At 35.2% G+C, this 25,568-nt stretch overlaps 1 protein-coding gene across 1 annotated transcript in view; it reads left to right on the forward strand.

Annotated features, from left to right (window-relative positions):
- The window catches only part of LOC149798066 (uncharacterized), a 55,705-nt gene that overhangs the window by 25,923 nt on the left and 4,214 nt on the right, over nucleotides 1-25,568 (forward strand). Inside the window, exons 6-9 of the mRNA XM_089963149.1 lie at nucleotides 3,722-3,808; nucleotides 4,976-5,062; nucleotides 9,415-9,616; nucleotides 24,173-24,247. Coding sequence (XP_089819275.1) covers nucleotides 3,722-3,808; nucleotides 4,976-5,062; nucleotides 9,415-9,616; nucleotides 24,173-24,247 — 451 coding nt within the window. The remainder of the gene's footprint in view (nucleotides 1-3,721; nucleotides 3,809-4,975; nucleotides 5,063-9,414; nucleotides 9,617-24,172; nucleotides 24,248-25,568) is intronic.

Consider the following 25,568-nt stretch of genomic DNA (forward strand, 5'->3'; position numbering starts at 1 on the left):
ATGCAGCACATTTTGATAGGGTTTCTTGACCATGTGGGTCCTAGGGATGCAGTACATTTTGATAGGGTTTCTTGGCCTTGTGGGTCCTTGGGAAGCAGTACATTTTGATAGGGTTTCTTGGCCTTGTGGGTCCTAGGGATGCAGTTCATTTTGATACAGTTTCTTAACCTTTTGAGTCCTAGGCATGAATCATAATTTGATAGGGTTTCTTGACCTTGTAGCTCCACGGGATGCAGCATATTTTGATCGAGTTTCTTGACCTTGTGTATCATAGGGATACTGTGTGCATTTTATTAAGGGTTTCTTGACCAAATGGGTCCTAGGGGTGCTGTGCATTTTGATAGGGTTTCCTGACCTTTTGGGTAGTAGGAATGCAGCATATTTTGATAGGGCTTCTTGACCATGTGGGTCCTAGAGATGCAGTGCATTTTAATAGGGTTTCTTGATTATGTGGATTTAGGAATGCAGTGCTTTTTGATTGGGTTTCTTGACCATGTGGGTCCTATGGATGCAGAACTTTTTGATGGGGTTTATTGACCTTGTGGGTCCTAGGGATGCAGTGCATTTTGATTGGGTTTCTAGACCATGTGGGTCCTAGGGATGCAGTGCATTCTAATAGGGTTTCCTGACTTTGTGGGTCCTAGGGATGCAGCACATTTTGATAGGATTTCTTGACTTTGTGGGTCCTAGGGATGCAGCACATTTTGATAGGGTTTCTTGACCTTGTTGGTCCTTGGGATGCAGCACATTTTGATAGGGTTTCTTGACCATGTGGGTCCTAGGGATGCAGCACATTTTGATAGGGTTTCTTGACCATGTGGGTCCTAGGGATGCAGCACATTTTAATAGGGTTTCTTGACCTTTGGGTCCTAGGGATGCAGCACATTTTGATAGGGTTTCTTGACCTTGTAGGTCCTAGGGATGCAGTACATTTTGATAGGGTTTCTTGACCTTGTGTGTCCTAGGGATGCAGTGCATTCTGATAGGGTTTCTTGACCTTGTGTGTCCTAGGAATGTGCATTTTAATAGGGTTTCTTGACCTTTGGGTCCTAGGGATGCAGCACATTTTGATAGGGTTTTTTGACCTTGTGTGCCCTAGGGATGCAGTGCATTTTGATAGGGTTTTTTGATTATGTGGGTTTAGGAATGCAGTGCTTTTTGATTGGGTTTCTTGACCATGTGGGTCCAATGGATGAAGCACATTTTGACAGGGTTTCATGACCATGTGGGTCCTAGGGATGCAGTGCATTTTGATTGGGTTTCTAGACCATGTGGATCCTAGGGATGCAGTGGATTCTGATAGGGTTTCTTGACCATGTGGGTCCTTGGGAGGCAGTAAGTTTTGACAGGGTTTCTAGACTATGCAGGTCCTATGGATGCAGTACATTTTGATAGGGTTTTTTGATCTTGTAGTTCCTAGTGATGCAGTGGATTTTAATAGGGTTTCTTGACCTTGTGGGTCCTAGGGTTGCAGTGAATATTTTGATAGGGTTTCTTGTGCTGTTGTAAGGTATCTAATAAAAATGTACTACATAGAAGGCATTGTCCACAAATTGATACATTTTCAAGTGTTGTTTAGTCAGTTGTGGTCAAGCGTTGTTTAGCCAGTTGACCCAATCAAAACATTTGTCTAATAAAACCTAATTGTTTCGTGTAACTTCTCAACGATGTGATGCTTACTTGCCTGGCAGGGGATTTTCAATGATTGTTGGAAGATTTTGTCTGTTTTATTGAAGTCTTTGTTTTTAAACTACATGTATCTTCATGTAAATCTTGATTGTAATTTTCTCTGAGTTGTAAATTTGCACATTGTCCAGTGAGTTTTGTTTTGATTTAAAAAAATCCTGTTGACATTAGGTCTAAGTTATTTGCGTGCAAGTAATTAAACAATAATCATCAATTGAGTTCACTTAAACTGGTATATATTTCCAATTATTTGAATGAAAATTTGACTGTCATTAATCTTTTGAGTATCTATGATGTGATGAGTCAGCTGTCTTTGCAAAATATTTTTTTCTTAAAAAAAAACACATAAGCTGTCAGATTGGGTAGAGAAATTCCTTTGGTTAAGAAAGAAAGAGGATGTGGTCAGAATTATAAGTGCTGTTTGTTCCTGGTATGCAGAGTGGGAAAAGATTAATTGTTTCATTGATGGGAGTACCATTTTGCAGTTTTGCCAACTCAAGATAAATCTTGATTATGTACATGCTGTAACAGGTAGGACTCCTCAGGAGTAAAAGGCAACATTACTGATTCCATTTTAAACAAAAGAGGAAGACATGTTAAGACAGGCAAGGACCATGTCAAGGCAGACCAGGTTCATGTTAAGGCAGAAAAAGACCATATTACGGCAGACAGAAACCATGCCAAGGCAGACAAAGACCATGTTAAGGCAGACAAAACCCATGTTAAGGAAGACAGGGACCATGCCAAGGTGGACAAGGTTCATGTTAAGGCAGACAAAGACCATGTTAAGGTGGACCAAGACCATGCCAAGGCAGACAAAGGCCATGCCTGGACAAGAACAGACAGAATTTCAGTTGTATTTATTTTTTCCATATGTCTGTCTGTTTTATCTTTGTAAGAAATATCTGTTAAATAAGTTGCCATTTATACATATCACAAATTTTACATCTTCAACATAAATGCTGTGCACATCATAAATCCAAATTTAATACAAGTATCAGTCATTAACAACAAATTGTCCTGTTTACAAATATCACAAATATATCAGTTTTCTGTGATCCTTTCTCAGCCTTTCCATTGCAGATGCAGAAAGGCTCTCTCTGTGCAATACAGTTTCAAAATATGGTGTTTTTATTTTTTAATAAAATTATTTTTTTAACATTTTTATTAAATTGTAGTATTGCATGTTGCACAGCTTGGAACTTATTTAGCTAACTGCCCCGGTGGCCTAGTAGTTAGAGTGTCCACCTCAGATGCAGCAGGTCGTGGGTTTGATCCCCAGCCAAGTCATACCAAAATCTCACAAAGTTGGTATTAACAGCTGCCTCACTTGGCGCTCAGCATTAAGAGGTTAGTGTTAGGACTAGTCGGCCTGTTGTCAGGATAATGTGACTGAGTGGGACATCATGCTACGTGTCTGCGGCTCTATGCCCCAGTGCTAGACATCACTATAAACTGCCACACTGCAGACATTGTAGCGATATGACTGAAAACTTGTTAAAGCTACATTAAATTTCCAAATCACACACATACACTTCTTCAGCTCTTCCATTGTTTTGTGAGGGACTCTTGGGATTTTCCCTGGGATACTGCATTTTTGTAACCAGGAGTCAGTGGAAATCCCAGGATTGATACTCATGAGAAAATGCAGAAATTATATTATTGTGCATATGTTTTTTATGTTATATTTCAAAACATGTTCATACCATCAGCTGTCTGCACGAAGAAAGAAGGTTTATCTAGGTAATTGTTAAATATTAGTAGTGTTAAGATGGAAGTGGTGTTTCCGGTGATAAAATGTTTTGTACAAAGATTTTACGTAGGGTATTTTTTCAAAGCACAGTCAACCAACCAGTATTTGATCTGTCTGTCTGGCAATCTTTCTGATGTCTTGCAAGTTTTTAAAAATGTGTTGGAATAAATTTACTGGCTATTCCTACCTAAAAATATGTGATTATTTGTATGTGCAGGACAATTATTTCTGTTGCTGAAAATATGTTTCTGGAGATTTATGTTGCAAGTCCCTCTGTTACAGACTTGGCGGATCCCCAGAGGTCAAGGCTGTTGATACTACAAATGAAATAGTTAGTTCTGGAAGTAAAGATGCCTTAGAATCATTGAAGTAAGTAGTACTTGGTTTAATTCAATTTCTAAAATGCTTACACATATCTTACTGCTTTGAGAATTAAAGTTTCCTCTTCTTTTGAATTAATTCAAAAGCATTACCATACCATGAGGGTCAAGGCTCATTCTCACTGGTTCTATGATCTAGGCTTTTTCTCATTGGTTGCTATGATCTAGACTTTATCTCACTGGATGCTATGATCTAGGTTTTTTCTCATTGTTTGCCATTAGAAGAAAAAAAATCATCTAGACTACAAATGTTACAGTACTGTATCTCATATATGTATTTACATATTTTGTACATGTATTTACATTTCTCATACCTGTATTTACTTATCTCATACATAAAAACAAAAATTAATGTACTTTATTCCTGACATCTGAATTATTTGTAATATTACAGTGTTACATCAGTCATAAAACAAAAACTCATGGGTTTCATTCTCAACATCCAAAATTAGTTGTAATTCCAGTCCAGCATCATTCCTCCAAAAACAAATAAAGTAACATATGGACAACATAATTGATATACAGAATTATTTGTAATTGTAGTTATTCACCATTCGTTAAAGACAAGAACAAATGAACATCATTCATGACATCCAGAATTAATTGTAATTCCAGTCATTCATCATTCCTAAAAAAAAAAAGTCATGGACATCATTTTCGTCATGCCTAATTGTTTGTAATTGTAGTTATTCCTTAAAGACAAGAACTAATGGGCATCATTCTTTAGATTTTTCATGTAAGATCTATGATTAAATTTGAGATGTTTTAGGTAAGATCCATGATTAAATTTGAGATTTTTCTTGTAAGATCCATGATTAAATTTGAGATGTTTTAGGTAAGATCCATGATTAAATTTGAGATTTTTCATGTAAGATCCATGAATAAATTTGAGATTTTTCATGTAAGATCCATGATTAAATTTGAGATTTTTCATGTAAGATCCATGAATAAATTTGAGATTTTTCATGTAAGATCCATGAATAAATTTGAGATTTTTCATGTAAGATCCATGATTAAATTTGAGATTTTTCATGTAAGATCCATGAATAAATTTTGTTTTTATTAAGATTCATTTGCGTTGTTTATTTTATCAAATATTGTTTGAAAAGCACTTTGTACAAGCGAAAATATTTGTTGTTAACACTACAAATTTCAGAACTCAAGAAGGGCACTTAGCAGAAATCCAAAATCTGAAACAACAACTTGAACAAGAAAGAAGGGCAAAAGAAACTGCAATGCAGAGGTAGCAATAATTTTGATTGTATTTTATCTAGGGTTTACTCTAGGACACACAATTATATTTAATCCAGGGTCAGTGTTTCCCTTTACGCACATTTGTGCATCAGGGATGCACGCTGGAGAAAATTGATGCACACATTTTGTTACCGTGCATTTTTTGGACACAAAGGATTTTCATAATATGATCATGATTTATTTAATACCCAATGCATTGGACGATGGATGGCACCGTATATACTTCGCGTATAGGCATTGATTGGTTCCTCGCTTTGTTTGCTGCCTGCCTTGCACTCCTCTAGCATAGGCAATGTTATGACGGAGTAGCTTCCCATAATCTCACGAGCTTCTCGCGATTTCCATCGAGCTCAGCAAGCTGTTCTAGATATTTAACATCAAGGCTCGTTGCACTAGAAAGTGATCGCTAGATTAAAACGTCATGCACTAAAAAGCATTAGCGAAGAAAGTGAAAGAAGCAGAACACAAAGAGTAACTGTGGATCTAACTTTAATGAAAAATGGAGAAAATTATTCCCTTGACTGGAATATTCATTATGATTACCTGTGTGACTTTTAATCGCGTGATTGCAAAAGTGAATAATCCTTTCGTAACAGGATTTTAGAATTTTTAAAAATAGGCCCTCATTCGCCATAAAATATCTGGAGAACACATTATAACCTGAGACATTATTTCACAGCATAGAAATCAGTAAACTTGCAGAGACAAATGCGTTATTTGGATTACAAAGTCAGCGGGTCATTGCAGATTTTGTTGGTTTTTAACTTTTACTGCAATAAAAGAAAGATCTTAAAGTTCAAGTGTAACTTATTAGAAAGAAGATGAATCATTATCCTCCTTGATATTTGGATAAATGTGTTCTAGGACAAAGTACAATGAAACCTATGATAGTACACATTTGATGAAAGGCAGCAAATTAACTCCCATTTGGTTAAAAAGATTTATTTGGCTTTTTGTATTGGCTTATGTGTAATGTGTTGGGCTATAATATTGTTGAGGAGACTGTTAAAAGTATGACTTTAAAAGAAAAATGAACTAATAAAATTATTCTTTGAATGGACAATGCATTTGTTTGTTAATTGTGTATGTTGGGATATTTGTATGTTTAGAGAAAGAGAGAGAGGGAGAGTATGTTGTACAAGTTGCAATATCCTATTTCAAGCTGAAAAAGTATGAGTTGTATGAAAATTTGCCAGTACATTTTTGACCCCCACACTTTTTATTTGACCCCCAGTTTTGACACCTAGGGGTTTTTTGTACCCTCAATTTTACACCCCTGGGGGATACACTGCAGGATCTATTCTAGGACACGTGTTTAATACAGGGTCTATTTTATGACACATGAGGGTGTTTAATACAGGGTCTATTCTAGGACACATGAGAATGTTTAATCCAGCATCTATTCTGGGACACATGAGAGTGTTTAATACAGGGTCTATTCTAGGACACATGAGAGTGTTTAATACAGGGTCTATTTTATGACACATGAGGGTGTTTAATCCAGTGTCTATTCTAGGACACATGAGAGTGTTTAATCCAGTGTCTATTCTAGGACACATGAGAGTGTTTAATCCAGTGTCTATTCTAGGACATGTGAGGGTGTTTAATCCAGTGTCTATTCTAGGACACATGATTATGTGATTCACTTTTGTCGATATGAAATCATGCAAAAACCTAATTTCATCTCCTGTATCAAAACAATTTTCACCTCTCTAGTACTAGCATAATGCCTGGTAGTTTTAAAAATACTTCCTACCATAGTTTTAAAACATCCCCTATAAATCATACATATTACTACCATAGTGCTATAACATCCCCTATAAGTCATACATTATACTACTATAGTGTTAGAACAGCCCCATGAGTCATACATAATCAGAGGTGGCATTAGAAGTACACAGAGTACATGGGCCAACCATGACCGTGCGGGGCCAGAGTATCAGTATCTCAGTTGGTATGCTACTGCAAACACTGACTATGTCTAGACTAGATCAACTTTCGCGATTTGCACACAAATTTAGTTTTTTCATTATTCATACAAAAATTTCCTGTTTGTGGACAATGGGTTTTTTAATCAAAATAATAACATGATGACAATTCCTTTGGCCTAATAAACTGATTATTATTGTCATTTTTCAAATAACATAAAGACACAAAAATTTGAAAAACTGAGATCCAAGTTATCGGACAGCTGTTGCCTGATAGTGACGTTGAGAAAATGTCTGCATCTGTGCTGCCACCTGTTAATTGCATTACGATGCTGCCTGTATCAGCGTTTCCAATTTACTGGAGAATATAGCTTGACAAACTCATAAGGACGACCATAAGCCTGAAGCGCGGGGCCCCCTCAGGAGTAGGGCCTGGGGTGGTCGCCCCACTTGCCACCCCCAAACGCCGTTCCTGTACATAATACTACCATAGTGCTAGAACACCCCTGTTAGTCATACATAACACTACCATAGTGCTAAATAGCCCCGGTTAGTCATACATAACACTGCCATAGTGTTAGAACAGTCCCTGTTAGACTTACATAACACTACCATAGTGCTAAACAGCCCCTATAAATCATACATAATACTACCATAGTGCTATAACATCCCTTATAAGTCATACATAACACTACCATAGTGCTAAACAGCCCCTGTTAGTCATACATAACACTGCCTTTGTGTTAGAACAGCCCCTGTTAGTCTTACATAATACTACCATATTGCTAGAACATCCCCATTAGTCATACATAACACTACCATACTAAACAGCCCCTGTTAGTCATACATAACACTGCCTTTGTGTTAGAACAGCCCCTGTTAGTCTTAAATGACACTTCCTACTATACATTGGTATGTACAGCATGCACCATTTATACCTAATTCTTCTCTTTTGAAAAGGGTTGCACGATTAATGGTTGAATGAAAAGGTTTTTCTAAATCTGTCTGAGGAGAGTCATGACACACATGAGCCTAGTACACACTAGTACAGTTTTGAATACACTCAGGTGGTGCAAATACAGCATTAACATGAAACTCTAGAATAAGTTTTTATATCGGATATTTTGTTTATTTTCTTTTCATTGGAAATAAAGTGTGAAAAACTTGTACACTGAGATGAGTTAAACCATCATAGCCACATGCAAGTGTTAGGCACTAACAGAAAAGGGGCCCTGAGTGGCTGAGTGGTATAAAGCACTCACCGTTTCCCGGATCACTGCCATCTCACCTCTGTCTGCATGGTTTCAAGTCTCAGGCTCTGCTAATGTGGATATATGAGAAAGCTTGCCGGTAGCTTCTTGTGGGTCAGTGGTTCTTTCCGGGGTTTTCCCGGGTTCATCCTCCACCATTAATACTGGCCGCCATGTATAGCCTATCTTGTGCTGAAAAATGGCGTTAAACCCTATAACCTGTAACAACAACAACAACAAACTAACAGAAAAGCACAGACACAGTACAGCACTATTTTATTGTAAACCAGTCAAACATGATGTAATAAATGATAATCAATGCACTATCCAGAAATGGCAGAATGGTGTTTCACAATGAAAATGAATGTGTGTTATACATCAGAACTACTGTTTATATTCGCTTATGAGTCCAAATGTAAAATGCACAGACCCAGATCTGCCATTGCATAATGCACCAGCAGATCTGGATCTGTGCATTTTGTTAGGAGTAATCATTTAGAAAAAAAGCAACATATACCCTGATCTGCAAGTGCATTATGATAATCCCAGATCAGGATCTCTGTTGTTTGCAGTGGACATGACTTATAAGCGAGTAAGCAGTAAGTTATATTTAGTGCTTAGTATACATACCAGCTTATGGTGCAATGTGACTAGCATAGACATAACCAAACACTTAACAGTTTTGTATTTAAAAAAAAGAAGATTTTAACTGTGTTCTCATCACAAGAGACATTAAATTTATAGTTTCATAGAAATGAATGTGACCTTGCTAATTCTGTCCACATTCAGTTGACAACTGTGTATTAAAAAGACTTATCACATTTGGGCATGCACTTGATCTGCCAAATAGTCCATCATATTATACAATTCTTGTCTCTGAATATCAGTTACAACTGGAAATTACCATATATACTCACTTATAAGACAGGTCAAACTGCAAGCAACATAGATCCTGATCTGCTGCCCCATAATGCATCAGCAGATCATGGTCTGTATTATTCGTTACTCTGATTAATCCTGGCAAACTGAAATTATGCTATGGCATATCTGGGTCTATGGAGTTTTGCATTTGGATATGATTTACAAGCAACTTAGTATGGTACTGTCTTTCTTCATTTGTGTTTAGTTACCAGATGTCAGTGATTTATTTTCTTTCAATATAGGTTTAGTGAGATAGCTTCAAGCAAGCTGAGTGACAATCCCAATATCACCGACCTAAGTGACCCACACAGACCCACAAAGCTGGCAGAAGAATTTTCTGAGCTGTATGACAATGAGTGGTCAAACGCTTACGAAGAACTTGAATCAAGTCTGAAAGATAAAACTGAGGAGGAGATAGTTGCTTATCTACTTGGATTTGTATTGGTATGATGTAAATAGAGACAATAGACTACTTGGATTTGTATTGATATAATGTAAATAGAGACAATATATGGATGACATGGATTTGTATTGATATGATCTAAATCAAGACAATAGACTACTTGGATTTGTATTGGTACGATGTAAATAGAGACAATAAACTATTTGGATTTGTATTGGTATGATGTATACCAAGACAATAGACTTCTTGGAATTGTATTGGTATGATGTAAACCAAGACAATAGACTACATGGATTTGTATTGGTATGATGTAGATAAAGACAATAGACTACTTGGATTGGTATTAGCATGATGTGAATAGAGACAATAGACTACTTGGATTTGTATTGATATGATGTAAACCAAGACAATAGACTTATTGGATTTGTATTGGTATGATGTAAACTAAGACAATAGACTGCTAAGATTTGTATTGGTATGATGTAGATAAAGACAATATATTACTTGGATTTGTTTTGGTATGATGTAAACCAAGACAATGCAGAACTTGGATTTGTATTGGTATGATGTAAATAGAGACAATAGACTACTTGGATTTTATTTTTATGATGTAAATAGAGACAATAAACTACTTGGATTTGCATTGGTATGATGTAAACCAAGAAGTAGAATACATGGATTTGTGTGTGTGATTTAGATTTTTAATGTAGCTTTAAAAAAAAATTCAGTGATTTCGCTATGATGTCTGCAGTGTGACAGTTTATACTGATGTCTAGCACTGGGGCATCATGCCGCAGACATGTAGCATGATGTCCCACCCAGTAACATTATCCTGACACCAGGCTGACCAGTCCTAACACTAACTCTTAATGCTGAGCGCCAAGCGAGGCAGCTGTTAGTACCATTTTTTAAAGTCTTTGGTATGACTCGGCCGGGGTTTGAACCCGCGACCTCCCGCATCTGAGGTGGACACATGGATTTGTGTAGGTATGATGTAAACCAAGAGAATAGACTACCTGGATTTGTTTTGGTATGATGTAAATAGAGACAATAGACTACTTGGATTTGTATTGGCATGATGTAAACCAAGACAATCAACTACTTGGATTTTTATTGGTATGATGCAGATAGAGACAATAGACTACTTGGATTTGTATTGGCATGATGTAAACCAAGACAATCGAATACTTGGATTTATATTGGCATGATGTAAATGGAGACAATAGGCTACTTGGATTTGTATTGGTATGATGTAAATAGAGACAATAGACTACTCGGATTTGCACTGGCATGATGTAAACCAAGACAATTGACTACTTGGATTTGTATTGGTATGATGTAAATAGAGACAATAGACTACTTGGATTTGTATTGGCATGATGTAAACCAAGACAATCGACTACTTGGATATGTATTGGAATAATGTAAATAGAGACATTAGACTACTTGGATTTGTATTGGTATGATGTAATAGAGACATTAGACTACTTGGATTTGTATTGGTATGATGTAAATAGAGACAATAGACTACGTGGATTTGTATTGGTAAGATGTAAACCAAGACAATAGACTACTTGGATTTGTATTTGTGTGATGTAAACCAAGACAATAGACTTCTTACATTTGTATTGGTTTGATGTAAACTAAGACAATATACTACTTAGATTTGTATTAGTGTGATGTAAATAAAGACAATAGACTAATTGGATTTGTAATGTTATGATGTACACCAAGAGAATAGACTACTTGGAATGGCTGTCAGAATAAAAAAGGAATTGCTTGCTTGTCCTTTTTTAAGGAATTTTAAACCCTGTACACACAATATCAAGTTTAATAAGAAGAAGCACAAGAAGTTGTAAAGTGAATCATGTTGTACTAGTAAACGTACTAGTAACAATACTACATGGTTAATTCCCAAAGATATGCATTAACAATACCCTATTTCCCACCACTGATTTTGTGATCTCTAAAACCTGATGTAGCAACAATACTACATAGCTCTCCACCAAACCCATGTAGTAACAATAGCCTATGTCAAGGCATTGATTTTTCTTCAAAATCTGATGTAGTAACAATACTACATAGCCTTCCCCCAAACACATGTGGTAACAATACCCTATTAAAATGTCTATTCAAATATTTACAAATGAAATGTAACAACTATTATATCATAAAATGCGAAAATGGCTAATTCTCCATGGAAGGGGTACTCAGTTGTAATTTGCAGTTTAAATTTGGCTTTGTTTTATTGTTTAGGATTACATTATGGTATTTTAAAACAAATAATGATTCTTATTAAAATTAAAACTTGTGACCAAAAGTTGTTTTGTTTTTAAGTTACCAAAACAAAAGACTACTTTTTGTCTGAATATAAACATTTAAAGTGAACAAGAATTTATTTCTCAAAAACATATTTCTAGTATTATAAATATTGATAAAGCCATGAACCCACAAAACAAAATATACAGATTGATGATGATATTATGAATGACATAACACATACAGTATACATTTATGCAGACATCTATTTGACATCTGGAGAAATTTCTGACATTATGAAAACAAACAAAAAATAAATATTAAAATGTAGTCCACATAATTTAATTAAAATTTCAATTCAGATATGAAAAATGTGTGTGTGTATGTATGTACGTATGTAACAATAAAAATTTATTTCAAATTTATTTGAGAACTGCTTACTTTTGTGAATTTAGATCTATCTTGAAATCTTTGTATTAACAAAAGAAAATCATTTTTACGCTTATGGCAATCAAAGAAGAACCCATGAATGCAGGTAGTACATAAAACACATGGATATAATGATTTGGAAAGTTACTGTTGGACAGATTTGTTTTTTGGGTAAATACCTGTATATCCTCTCTGTCAGGGGAATATTCCATCAGCCACACATATACTGGTACTAAATGAGTCATTTAGAAAGCAACACAAGAAATAAATGATTACATACAAGCCTGAATTTCAGTAAACCAACCATACATTATGATCTGTCACCATATGATGTGTCCAGCAAAACATCCATCACAACAAGTCAAAATTTTCTCCCCAGTCCATGAATATCATACATTTAAAATCACTTGTAATTGTGCATTAATTTTGTCATATAAAATGGATTAATTTTGTATTGAACTTTCTTTTTCTTGACAAGAACAACTGATGTATGCTAATGCTGCTATCGTGGCACTTAATTATATCTGGCATTGAGAAAGCTGTCAGTGTGACACTGCATTTATGGAAAGGCCACATTTTTTATATTTACATGTCTTTCAAACAGGCAAACACTCTCTTTAATGATCATCATTGTTGATTTGAAAAAATATGTCAAACTAATTTATATGTATCACCTACATCCATTGCCAGTACTTTACATAGAACACATGTTACAAGGAATTTTCTCTTGACTGTCACATTTACTTGGCCAATGGTTGGCTATTTATCTTCTGCAATACACTGCTTATGCTGACAATTTACAATGCATGATGTAGTACACATGACATGATGTTATGCAAGGATTTCTTTGTAACTTACACATTCATGTTACAAAGGACAAAATTCTGGATGTTACATGTTTGTCATATGTTTATTGACCCAATGAAATACTTTGCTGCATTTCTGTCACGTTTTCAAGTCCAATATACTGAAGATAATCCCACTATAAAGTGATCAAGTAAGTACTTGTGACAAAATATGTAATAATTAAATGAATTAACACCTTAGAGAAATAAATGTCTTTTTAACTGACACCATCTGAATGCCTTATTTTAAAATCAAAAGGACATAAATGAATTTTGATTTTATTTTAAACTTTTATTTTGTGAATCAGCACATTTTTTTGTTAAATACATTACCTGATTACATTACATGAGAATAACATTTTCTGTTTCCTCTGAATGCAGCCCTTCCGGAAAGATATAATGTCTTTATATGTGGGTAGAGAGAGAAAGAGTGTGTGTGTGTGTTTGTGTCAGAGAGAGAAAGAGAAAGGGAAGCAAATCTTATTGGTTAACTCCCCTTGCTATCCCCAAATTGGGTACAATTATACCCAGATGTAACATGAACCTCCAGGAATCCAATTTTCTATTCCCGTGGCATAGTTAGTCAAAATTTTGTTTTATATTGTGGATGCATTTTTGCGAATTCAGTAAATCTATTCAGATACAATTATTGTACCATTATTGTCACATGGGATTTCAATCAGTACCATACAATTTCACCAGTGAAATTTTTCAGTGCTGTACCTTTAAGTTATTACACCTCTCAGTAGTTTTGATAATGCAGTTGACTTTAATTTCAAATTTATATATATATATATATATATATATATATATATATATATATATATATATATATATATATATATATATATATTTGATGTATGCACTTGCTTGTTTCTCTTCCTCATTACAAATTCAGAATAAAGTGTAAATGATGTAAGGTCATGAAAGATGGACACCATGCATTCTACATCTTCAATTGTTCATTGGCATACACACGTAATATTTGTACACTTTGATAGAATACTTGGTCCAGCATCGTCAACAAGCAGTTCAGAGGCTGCAACAATGAGCATGCTCCATTTCACCAGAGCAAGAATTGCTAAACACAAACATAAACCCCTCTGTCTGAATCGCTGATTAGTCTCATGGGGTATGTCAACATGCCCGTGCTACCCTCCTTAACAATGCAAACACCACACAAGAACATACTATATGGATGAATAAAGTAGAATAGGAAGTCAGAAAGGTTCCAGAATACACAGAATCCATGACTAGAGTAGAAACCACAGGCAATTCAAATCAAGCATTGGAATATCTTATGATCGGATGACTTAAAAGGCTTTGTTGCCAATATGTTGGCCAGTTGAAATGATGATGATATATTGCAATCCCAATGGAGATAGGCACAGGACCACGTCAGTGAGTTGTAGTGGATCATAAATAGGACCATACCCATGTGATGTGAGGGCTTGCAATCAAATATCACTCCACCTGTGAGGCGTGAATGTGTACAAGTATCATTTACTCCATCCATGTGTGTAATGGTTTACAATTTGACTTGTGGACAGTTGAAACATCCCCACCAGTCTAACTACATGAATGAGTTATGTACAGTTATGGTGGTCAGGAGTCTATTATCTTGGACTGGCAAGCCATCCAGCCATCCGTGTCTTCCAACAGCAACAGTGTCTTTTGCTGAACAGACCCCACAGCTGACTAGCTGGCTGACTGATTGAACATTTATATGAAATTCATAGTGAACAAACATTACTTATGGAGCAATCTGACTGATCCAATACCTGCTACACTGGACTGACATTCTGTAACACAGTCAATACTGATGGCATATCCAATGGTCAAAGGAATGATGTATGCTGATGATGCTTCATTAGCATTATGGTATGGAAGGCTGTATTCCTGTACAAAAGGGAGAGCAGTCCGTAATATGTTTATTAAGAGATTGAAATGGAAATGCTGAAACGTGATGATCCAGCAATGGAATGGATGTAATTTAATTCAAAGCAGTGATCAAGGAAATCTGTAGGATTTTGACATAAAAATGCCCTCCTCAATGAAAATGTCCTCCTCCACCTTCAATTATGTCTCCCTATAAGATCAATAAAGCCTTTGTAGATAGTGACAGTCTGGTGTCAGAATGTTACCACAATTGTAATAAAAACTGCGAAAAATACCAGGCATCTCTTGGAACAAAAATTACCAGGCATGTCTTGGGACATTCATAATCCCACAAGATCCTTTTTATGGTGAGTTGGTTACTTTCTCACCCCACTGGAAATAAAAATAAAGATACCAAGATATTTTATCCATATATACTTAGTCAAGATGTTGATAAAATGCACAGACGAGTCTTTAATGTCATGTCAGAGTTAGCTGTTGTTGTTGTTGTTGTTTAACGCCATTTTTCAGCACACGATAGGCTATACATGGCGGCCAGTATTAATGGTGGAGGAAGAACCTGGGAAATCCTCAGAAAGAACCACCGACCCTCGAGAAGCTACTGGCAAGCTTTCTCACATACCCACATTGGCCGAATCCGAGACTCAAACCCATGCAGACAGAGGTGAGATGGCAGTGATCTGTAACGGTAAGCGCTTTAGACCACTCGGCCACTCAGGGCCCCTCTCAGAATTAGTCAGAAAGGTTGTGTCAACTTCATCTCTACTTCATGCATCTGATGATTTTTGAGAAGTCTGTTAATGATCCTAGATGTTTTACAATGCACTCCCTTCCATTCGGTTCTCTACTATGCACTCCCTTCCTTTCTGTTCTCTACTATGCACTCCCTTCCTTTCGGTTCTCTACTATGCACTCCCTTCCTTTCGGTTCTCTACTATGCACTCCCTTCCTTTTGGTTCTCTACTATGCACTCCCTTCCTTTCGGTTCTCTACCATGCACACCCTTCCTTTCAGTTCTCTACTATGCACTCCCTTCCTTTCGGTTCTCTACTATGCACTACCTTCCTTTCGGTTCTCTACTATGCACTCCCTTCCTTTTGGTTGTCTACTACTGTTAGGGCATCAGATTGAGGAGATGTTAGTGATGCCAGAAGAATTGTTCCTTTAGCTTTCAGTGCAAATTCCAACCTTAGAATTACCCTATCAGGGAATATGGAAGAGAAGGGGTGATTTTTCACCAGAGTAATCACTGGTGATTCTCAACAAGTGCAGGTTATGTTTCCCTTCTGGCCAAGATGAATTAAAGGTGATCAAATGTCCCTATTTTCATAGGCAGATAGGAAGGGGAATGAGAAACACAGCCACACTGCCAATCATCAGTTATATATCATCACCCACACTCCTTTTTGGTAATATTTGAGCCAACCATTCTTGGACAATGAGTGATCCAAACTGTGTTTGGATGTCTTCAGATTCCATTATCTGAACCCTGACTCCATCATTTTTGTCATCGTATCATGATGAAAGAACTCCCAAGTGATAACTTCTTCAAGGTGGATTTTTTACAGAAGAAAATCATAAGTTTTGCTTGTACGGGTTCTATTGATAGTATGAAAACCTCACTTACAGGGCTTCTACTCAGAACATTTCTGTTTACAAGGTCTGATGGCAAATTGAGACCTGTAATAGATCTAAGCAGCAAATTGAGACCTGTAATAGATCTAAGCAGCAAATTGAGACCTGTAATAGATCTAGGCAGCAAGTTAAGGCCTGTAATAGATCTAAGCAGCAAATTGAGGCCTGTAATAGATCTAAGCAGCAAATTGAGACCTCTAATATATTGAAGCAGCAAATTGAGGCCTGCACTAGTTCTAAGCAGCAAATTGAGGCCTGTAATAGCTCTTAGCAGCAAATTGAGACATGTAGTAAATCGAAGCAGCAAATTGAGGCCTGTACTAGTTCTAAGCAGCAAATTGAGGCTTGTAATAGATCTTAGCAGCAAATTGAGGCCTATAATAAATCGAAGCAGCATATTGAGGCCTGTAATAGATCTAAGCAGCATATTGAGGCATGTAATAGATCTAAGCAGTGAATTGAGGAGGCCTGTAATAGATCTAAGCAGCAAATTAAGACCTGTAATAGATCCATGCAGCAAATTGAGACCTGTAATAGATCAAAGCAGCAAATTGAGACCTGTAATAGATCTAAGCAGTAAATTGAGGCCTGTAATAGATATAAGCAGCATATTGAGACCTGTAAAAGATCTAAGCAGCAAATTGAGACCTGTAATAGATCTAAGCAGTAAATTGAGGCTTGTAACAGATATAAGCAGCATATTGAGACCTGTAATAGACCTAAGCAGCATGTTGAGGCCTGTAATATATCTAAGCAGCAAATTAAGACCTGTAATAGATCCATGCAGCAAATTGAGACCTGTAATAGATCTAAGCAGCAAAGTGAGACCTGTAATAGATCTAAGCAGTAAATTGAGGCTTGTAATATATATAAGCAGCATATTGAGACCTGTAATAGATATAAGCAGCAAATTAAGACCTGTAATAGATCCATGCAGCAAATTGAGACCTGTAATAGATCTAAGCAGTAAATTGAGGTCTGTAATAGATATAAGCAGCATATTGAGACCTGTAATTGATATAAGCAGTATATCCTAAGTATTCTGCCCCATTTCAGAATGGAGATGACATATATGTTTGTTTTTTCAGTGCATGCAACAAGTATACGTTTGTGACAGGTCTAGTGAAAACTGATTCATATGGTATTATACAATTATCTTAGCTTTGCATTCTAAGTAGTATACCATTTGCACACCCTTCCATTAGACCCAAGTTTTAGTTCTTGGGCTTTCACCAAGAATTCAGGATGTGTGCCTCAAAGATGGCAATGTTCCTGGATGATATACTACAAAAACATTCATTTTTGTTTCACAACATGAACAATTTACTTCCCTCATTTGCAGTTCAGGGTGGATAAGTTGGATCTTATCCCTTCTCAACATTTTTCCATTTACACATTGAACTTTTATCACATGTGAACTTGGTGTCTCTGTCCCAAATACATTAAAAGTATTATAGTTCATATGTTAGAGAAAGCATAAAAACAAGATTTTGCTTAAACCAGGAAGTTTCTTATAACTCTTTTGCATACTCATTGCAGTAGTGGAGCTGTTGCAATGCCAATTTATCAGATTGCATTCATGGAAACATGGTCATGGTAATGTTGGACAATTTGGCTTTTGTGCCTTGGCATAGAATGGGAACAATCACCAGACCTTTACCTCATGGTATGGGAATACCTTCATAGGTATTCTCAATATGAAGTAATCAAGTCTGACAAATTCCTGGCCATCTCAGTATGAAGTAATCAAGTCTGACAAATTCCTGGCCAGCTCAATATGAAGTAATCAAGTCTGACAAATTCCTGGCCATCTCAGTATGAAGTAATCAAGTCTGACAAATTCCTGGCCAGCTCAATGTCCAGGCCTGCTCATTATCAAAGAGAGTACAGCTGTATCATAAAAAGAAGTCCCTCATGAAACTTCCATTGGATCTATGCATATTGGGACTGTCCAATGTTTGACCATTTTTCCCAACCGCAGGAGCATTGGGTCATCAATTCTCCTTCAGCCAGCTGGGAGGTAATAATGGCATATTTATGGTTTTACAATAGTGACATCATAATGCTTTCAACACCCGATGGCAAACTCTTTCTCTTTCTCTTTGAAGACAAGACTTAGCCACCATCACAACCTATGAATACTGTTCCATGATCTGAGATATGTTCACTTCATGGAACAGATGATGCTGGCCACAACAGAAACATCTCCAACTTGCAGTCTAATTTTGACATATTCAAACATGCTTGCTTACATTATTCCCAACTGGAATCTTTCCTGGGTTCTGACATGGTCCAACTCGTCTAAGTTTGAATCATCAACTTCCACCTTACTGTAGCAGATATCATACAAGACTTGCAATTTACGAGGCTCACTTCAGGAGATAGAGTGAGTGAGCTACATACATTATCTGTAGATCTGAACTGCATGCAATTCTGTTCCAACGGTTTAATCATTTTAAAGATATAGCCTGATTTCCTTTTTAAGAACAAGTTACTGTCAGTAGTCGAGCAACAAATAACTATTCACTCTTTCTGCTTGATCTCTCTCTGTAGAGAAATAAACTTGCATGACCCTGCATGTACCATCAGATGCTATCTTAAACACAAGATCCTGTCAACGGTAAAAGACTTCATTCCATTGAAGGCATGAAAGCAAAGCATACTGTGGGGTAGTAGTGTTGATTGTTTGGCTAAAGGGAGTTATTCAATCAGTGTACTCTGAAATCTCACTGGGTCTGGTACAGCAAATGAAGATTTCAGTTCACAAAATAAATGTGATTTCCATAACCCTGGTCTTGAAGGTTATATCTCAGTTCGGGACTTGGTATAGTCAGCTGGCGGGCATGCCGAGTATGCCTTCGTTAGATTCCATTTGTTAGCTTCCATTTGCATGACATGGCCTTGCTATGGAGAGAATTGAATTTTATTGGGTTAGTGGTAGCTGCATAGAAAGTAACAACTCCCCATTCAGGAAAGCACAACCTTAGACCTAGACATGAATTTGCCACTCTGACTGGATTTGCCTGGGAAATGTTTTGATGGTGAAACAATAGTCTGGTGTGATATCCATCAGATTTCCTATGTATGTGCATAAACAAAATGTCTCTTGATGTATTGAACTAAAATTAGGAGACATTCATTCTTTTAGTAGAGCAATCATGCTCCTATTAAGTGAGACAGGTAAATGTATGATGTTCAGCATTTCATATTAAGTGAGACAGGTAAATGTATGATGTTCAACATTTTGTATTAAGTGAGACAGGTAAATGTATGATGTTCAGCATTTTGTATTAAGTGAGACAGGTAAATGTATGATGTTCAGCATTTCATATTAAGTGAGACAGGTAAATGTATGATGTTCAGCATTTCATATTAAGTGAGACAGGTAAATGTATGATGTTCAGCATTTCATATTAAGTGAGACAGGTAAATGTATGATGTTCAGCATTTCCTATTAAATGAGACAGGTGAATGGTTGATGTTCAGCATTTCCTATTAATTGAGACAGGTAAATGGTTGATGTTCAGCATTTCCTCCTCTTACCTGTTCTCCTAGTATAATGTATGTGATCAGGTTGTATTTTTAATGGAGAAAGCAGAACTGTTAGTAAATTACATTTCTCCCATAATACATACCTGATCACATTACAAATAATCTCTCCTACCATTCCCCACAATGGGAGCACCTTTTAAAGTTTCACTGAAGTAAATCTTGCTACCTCCATCTATAGTGGTAGCCACCTAGCAAGTAGAAAGGAGAGTTAACATGTAGCCACCTAGCACGTAGAAAGGAGAGTTGACATGTAAGAGTTGCTTTCCTTTGTTTATTTAATTTATAGACAAGGATGTTTTTCATCCTTTCAGAGGGCTTCATTCAGAGATAGTAAAGAAAGTTATCTTATGTAATGTTATCAGATAAGTTTTCTGGCAAAAAAACATAATTTGCTAAATCACTTTCTAATAACAATTGGTGGAAGAAAAAACATAATTTGCTAAATAAATTCGCTTTCTAATAACAATTGGTGGAAAATAAATGCTATTATACTCTGATTAATTTCTTTGAACATTCTGTGTAATTGAGAATTTTTTTGTCATAAAAGATGGTATAAAAACTACTCTTTCAACATTTAATTGTTTTTTCTAGTTTGGTGTTTAATCTGTCTATTTTCACTCACAATAGCAAAGCAAATTATAGCATTTTATTATAAGGCACCTGTAAGTCAGGTAAAGCTACAAATTAGACTTTAGTTCAGAAGGACCCATCTGTAAAATTAAATTGCCAGAAATAAAATCTACCATTCATATCTACCATATATACTTGCTTATTTGTCAAGTCCCACTGCAAATTGTATAAAACTTTTGATACCAGATAACTCCTCATTATCATATACAATGATGATTTAATCTTATTTTTCATACGTTTTTTTTTTTTCTTCATAATTAATTCTGGATTATATTCTCACAAAGCATCATTCGGCTCTTAATGGAAGGGCTGTATGCACTCGCTTATCGGTCTAGTCCAGCTGCAGACACCATAACCAATGATCTGCCATTGCATAACTTGCCAACAGATTAGAATATTTTGTTTGAACTACTGATTATTCCAAACAAACTGCTTAGACCCATATATGTTTGCACATAATACAAGGGCAGATCTGGGTCAGGGCCCCGAGTGGTCTAAAGCACTCTCCGTTACGGACCACTGCCATCTCACCTCTGTCTGCGTGGGTTCGAGTCTAGGATTCAGCCAATGTGGGTATGTGAGAAAGCTTGCCAATAGCTTCTCATGGGTCGGTGGTTCTTCCTGGAGTTTTCCCGGGTTCTTCCTCGACCATTAATACTGGCTGCCTTGCATAGCCTACCATGTGCTGAAAAATGGCATTAAACCCAACAACTAATATATAAGGTAGTAACATTTTTTGAAGTTTTTTTATTTTTCTAAAGGATTTAATGTAAGCCTATGCAGTTTAGTTTTCAGTAATTTGAAGAATACAGATGATGTAATTGTACATTTTTTTACTGTCCATGAATTAGCTTATTGTAGATTAATTGAAGCTGACTATATGTCACTCTTTTCCTAGAAAATGCAACACCCTAAGTATTGACCATGATTTACTTGATTATCACTCTTCTGTTGTAAAATCAAAGCTACCTTTTATTCATTGGTTTCATATATAATGTTTGAACAAATATCAAATACTGTCATTCACCTCATATGACTGTATGCTTGATAGAAAGTGAGTTGTTGTTGTTGTTGGGTTTAACGCCATTTTTCAGCACACGATAGAAAGTGAGAATTACAGTGAAAACACTTAGATGCCCATACCAAAATTTAAAATATAATTGTGTGCATGATTTTAGGTATCACTAATTAGGTTATTTATATGTTATTGATATCACTAATTAGGTTATTCATATGTTATTGATATCACTAATTAGGTTATTTATATGTTATTGATAGCACTAATTGGGCTGTTTATTTGTTATTGATATCACTGGTTTTTTTTATGTGCTATTGATATCACTGATTGGGCTATCTGTTACTGTTTATAATTGATTGGGCTATTTAGTTGTTATTATTATCAATAATTGGGTTATTTATATGTTAGTGTTATTATTGACTGGGCTATTTATCTGTTATTTATATCACTAATTGGGCAATTTTTCTGTTTATGTATATCCAATTAGGTAATTTATATCTTATTGATATCACTGATTGGGTTATTTACATGTTATTAATATCAATTAATTGGGCAACTGATCTGTTATTGTATATCTAATTAGGTTATTTATGTGTTATTGATATCAGTGATTGGGTTATTTACATGTTATTGATATCACTAATTGGGAAATTTATCTGTTAATGTATCCTATTTGATCTTTAAAAATTATCAATGTTCTTTCTCCAGTTTTTCCTGGAGATTTTCTGATCAATGAAGACTGTTACTTGCATTTTAAAGAAAGCAACAATAAAGTCTAAACAGACATTAAAATGTTTATTGAGTTAAGTTGTTGTTGTTGTAGGGTTTAACGCCATTTTTCAGCACACGATAGTCTATACATGGCGGCCAGTATTAATGGTGGAGGAAGAACCCTGGAAAACCCCGGAAAGAACCACCGACCCACGAGAAGCTACTGGCAAGCTTTCTCACATACCCACATTGGCTGAATCTGAGACTCGAACCCACGCAGACAGAGGTGAGATGGCAGTGATCTGTAACGGACATCACTTTAGACCACTTGGCCACTCGGGGCCCCTACTGAGTTAAGCATGTTGACTTCTGCATATGATGACAAAGTAGACATTAAAATGTTTTTTGAGTTGAGCATGTCGACTTCTGCATATGATGACAAAGTAAACAGGTGTGATTTGTCCTGGTCCAGAAAGTACACTGGCTCTAAAAATCCATGTCAGTTTCATTCAAGAACAACTTTTTCCAGAAAATGCAATCAAACCTAATGCTGAATTTGTTATGTTGTATCCTAGTTAATGTCTAATGTTGTAACCAGGTTCATGTCTAATGTTGTGTCCTAGTTAATGTTGAATGTTGTATCCAAGTTAATGTCTAATGTTGTAACCAAGCTCATGTATAATGTTGTAATCAAGTTAATGTCTAATGTTGTAATGAAGTTAATGTCTAATGTTGTGTCCTAGTTAATATTGAATGTTGTATCCAAGTTAAGGCCTAATATAAGTATAATAGTCTTGGTGCAGCTGCATTTATAACACAATGCACTGAATTTTTTTAAAATTATGGGAAAATATTAGAAACTTAATTGTGTAGTGATTCATAAGCTCCCCTGTAATTGTGATATCTTAAGCTCCTCTGTAATTGTGTACAGTGGAACCTGTCTTGAAAGACCACCCCTTCTGCCAAAACATAATGGTCTCTCATGACAGGTGGTCTCTCATAACAGGTTATAACACTATATAATCTCTAAATCTGTACATGGAGAACCTGGTCTCTCAAGACAGGTGGTCTCTCATAGCAGTGGTCTCTCAAGACAGGTTTTACTGTAGTGATGTCTCAAGATCCCCTATAATTGTGTAGTGATGTCTCAAGATCCCATGTAATTGTGTAGTGATGTCTTAAACTCCTCTTTAATTGTGTAGTGATGTCTCAAGATCCCATGTAATTGTGTAGTGATGTCTTAAACTCCCTTATAATTGTGTAGTGATGTCTCAGTTATCCCATGTAATTGTGTAGTGATGTCTTAAACTCCTCTTTAATTGTGTAGTGATGTCTTTAGATCACCTGTAATTGTGTAATGATGTATTAAGCTCCCCAATAATTGAGTAGTGATGTCTTAAGATCCCATGTAATTGTGTAGTGATGTCATCTGGCTCACCTTTAGTGGTGTCTATACATTCACACAAATCATTTTGGCAAATTCTGTGTGTGTTGATAATGAGATAGGATATATCTATTTTCTTTTGAATTCACCTAATCAAAGACCTAGATTTAAAAATGGTCTTGATTTAACATGAAGGGAAGTATTTAGTAATACCAAATTTTCATGATTCTAACAGGAAATTTACAAAACGTGCAAGACCCTTGCTACTGAAAAGTCTGACACAATTGAACTGCAATTAATTTCCCCAGCGGTAAGTTTAGACTTGTTAAAAATATGTACCTGGATTATATCCTACGCCTTGCTATTATTTCTAATTTTCTTGTTTATTTTTCATTTTGTGTTATTTTCATTTTAGCATGAGTTTAATTGATAACACGTTTAGTTGATAATGCATTTACAGTTTCCAAACACTGAGAATGATATCAAGCAAATGCAACACAGAAACTTGTTCTTGAAACAAAAAATGTCTTTGAATTTTGAAGGAGCACTCCTGCATAAATTTTCAAATTTTTTACTTTGCTTTAGTTTTTTTCTGTTTGGTTCAAAATGTCAAAAAATGTTGAATTAACATTCTGTTTGATCTTAAAAGACTGAAAATCATGTATAAAGATGGTAAAATTTTGATGTACATAAGGCTTTCATTGTCTAAAAATAGAGCCCTTCAACACGTAATATGATCACTTGACAAATCCAACTGGTAATCTAAAGCACAAACAGCATGAGTGGATGTTTATGCTTTTACATTAATTTTTGTGATAACAAAAGAGTGTATACTGCCCATGGGATGAAAGAATTTAAATACATAGTATAAAGAATTTAAATACATAGTATAACGAATTTAAATACATAGTATCTAAATACATGGTATAAAGAATTTAAATACATAGTATATAGAATTTAAATACATAGTATAAAGAATTTAAGTACATAGTATAAAGAATTTAAATACATTGTATAAAGAATTTAAATACATTGTATAAAGAATTTAAATACATAGTATAAAGAATTTAAATACATTGTATAAAGAATTTAAATACATACTATAAAGAATTTAAATACATAGTATAAAGAATTTAAATACATACTATAAAGAATTTAAATACATTGTATAAAGAATTTAAATACATTGTATAAAGAATTTAAATACATAATATAAAGAATTTAAATACATTGTATAAAGAATTTAAATGCGTAGTATAAAGAATTTAAATACATTGTATAAAGAATTTAAAGACATACTATCAAGAATTTGAATACATAGTATAAAAAATTTAAATGCATAGTATAAAGACTTTAAATAAGATAGTATAAAGACTTTAAATACATAGTATAAAGAATTTAAATACATAGTATAAAGAATTTGAATACATAGTATAAAGACTTTAAATAACATAGTATAAAGACTTTAAATATATAGTATAAAGAATTTAAATACATAGCATAAAGAATTAAAATACATAGTATTTAAATACAAAGTATAAAGAATTTAAATACATAGTATAAAGAATTTAAATACATAGTATAAAGACTTTAAATAACAGTATAAAGACTTTAAATATATAGTATAAAGA

This window comes from Sinohyriopsis cumingii, chromosome 6 (assembly GCF_028554795.1).
Source record: "Sinohyriopsis cumingii isolate HCF-2022 chromosome 6, ASM2855479v2, whole genome shotgun sequence".
Taxonomy (NCBI): domain Eukaryota; kingdom Metazoa; phylum Mollusca; class Bivalvia; order Unionida; family Unionidae; genus Sinohyriopsis; species Sinohyriopsis cumingii.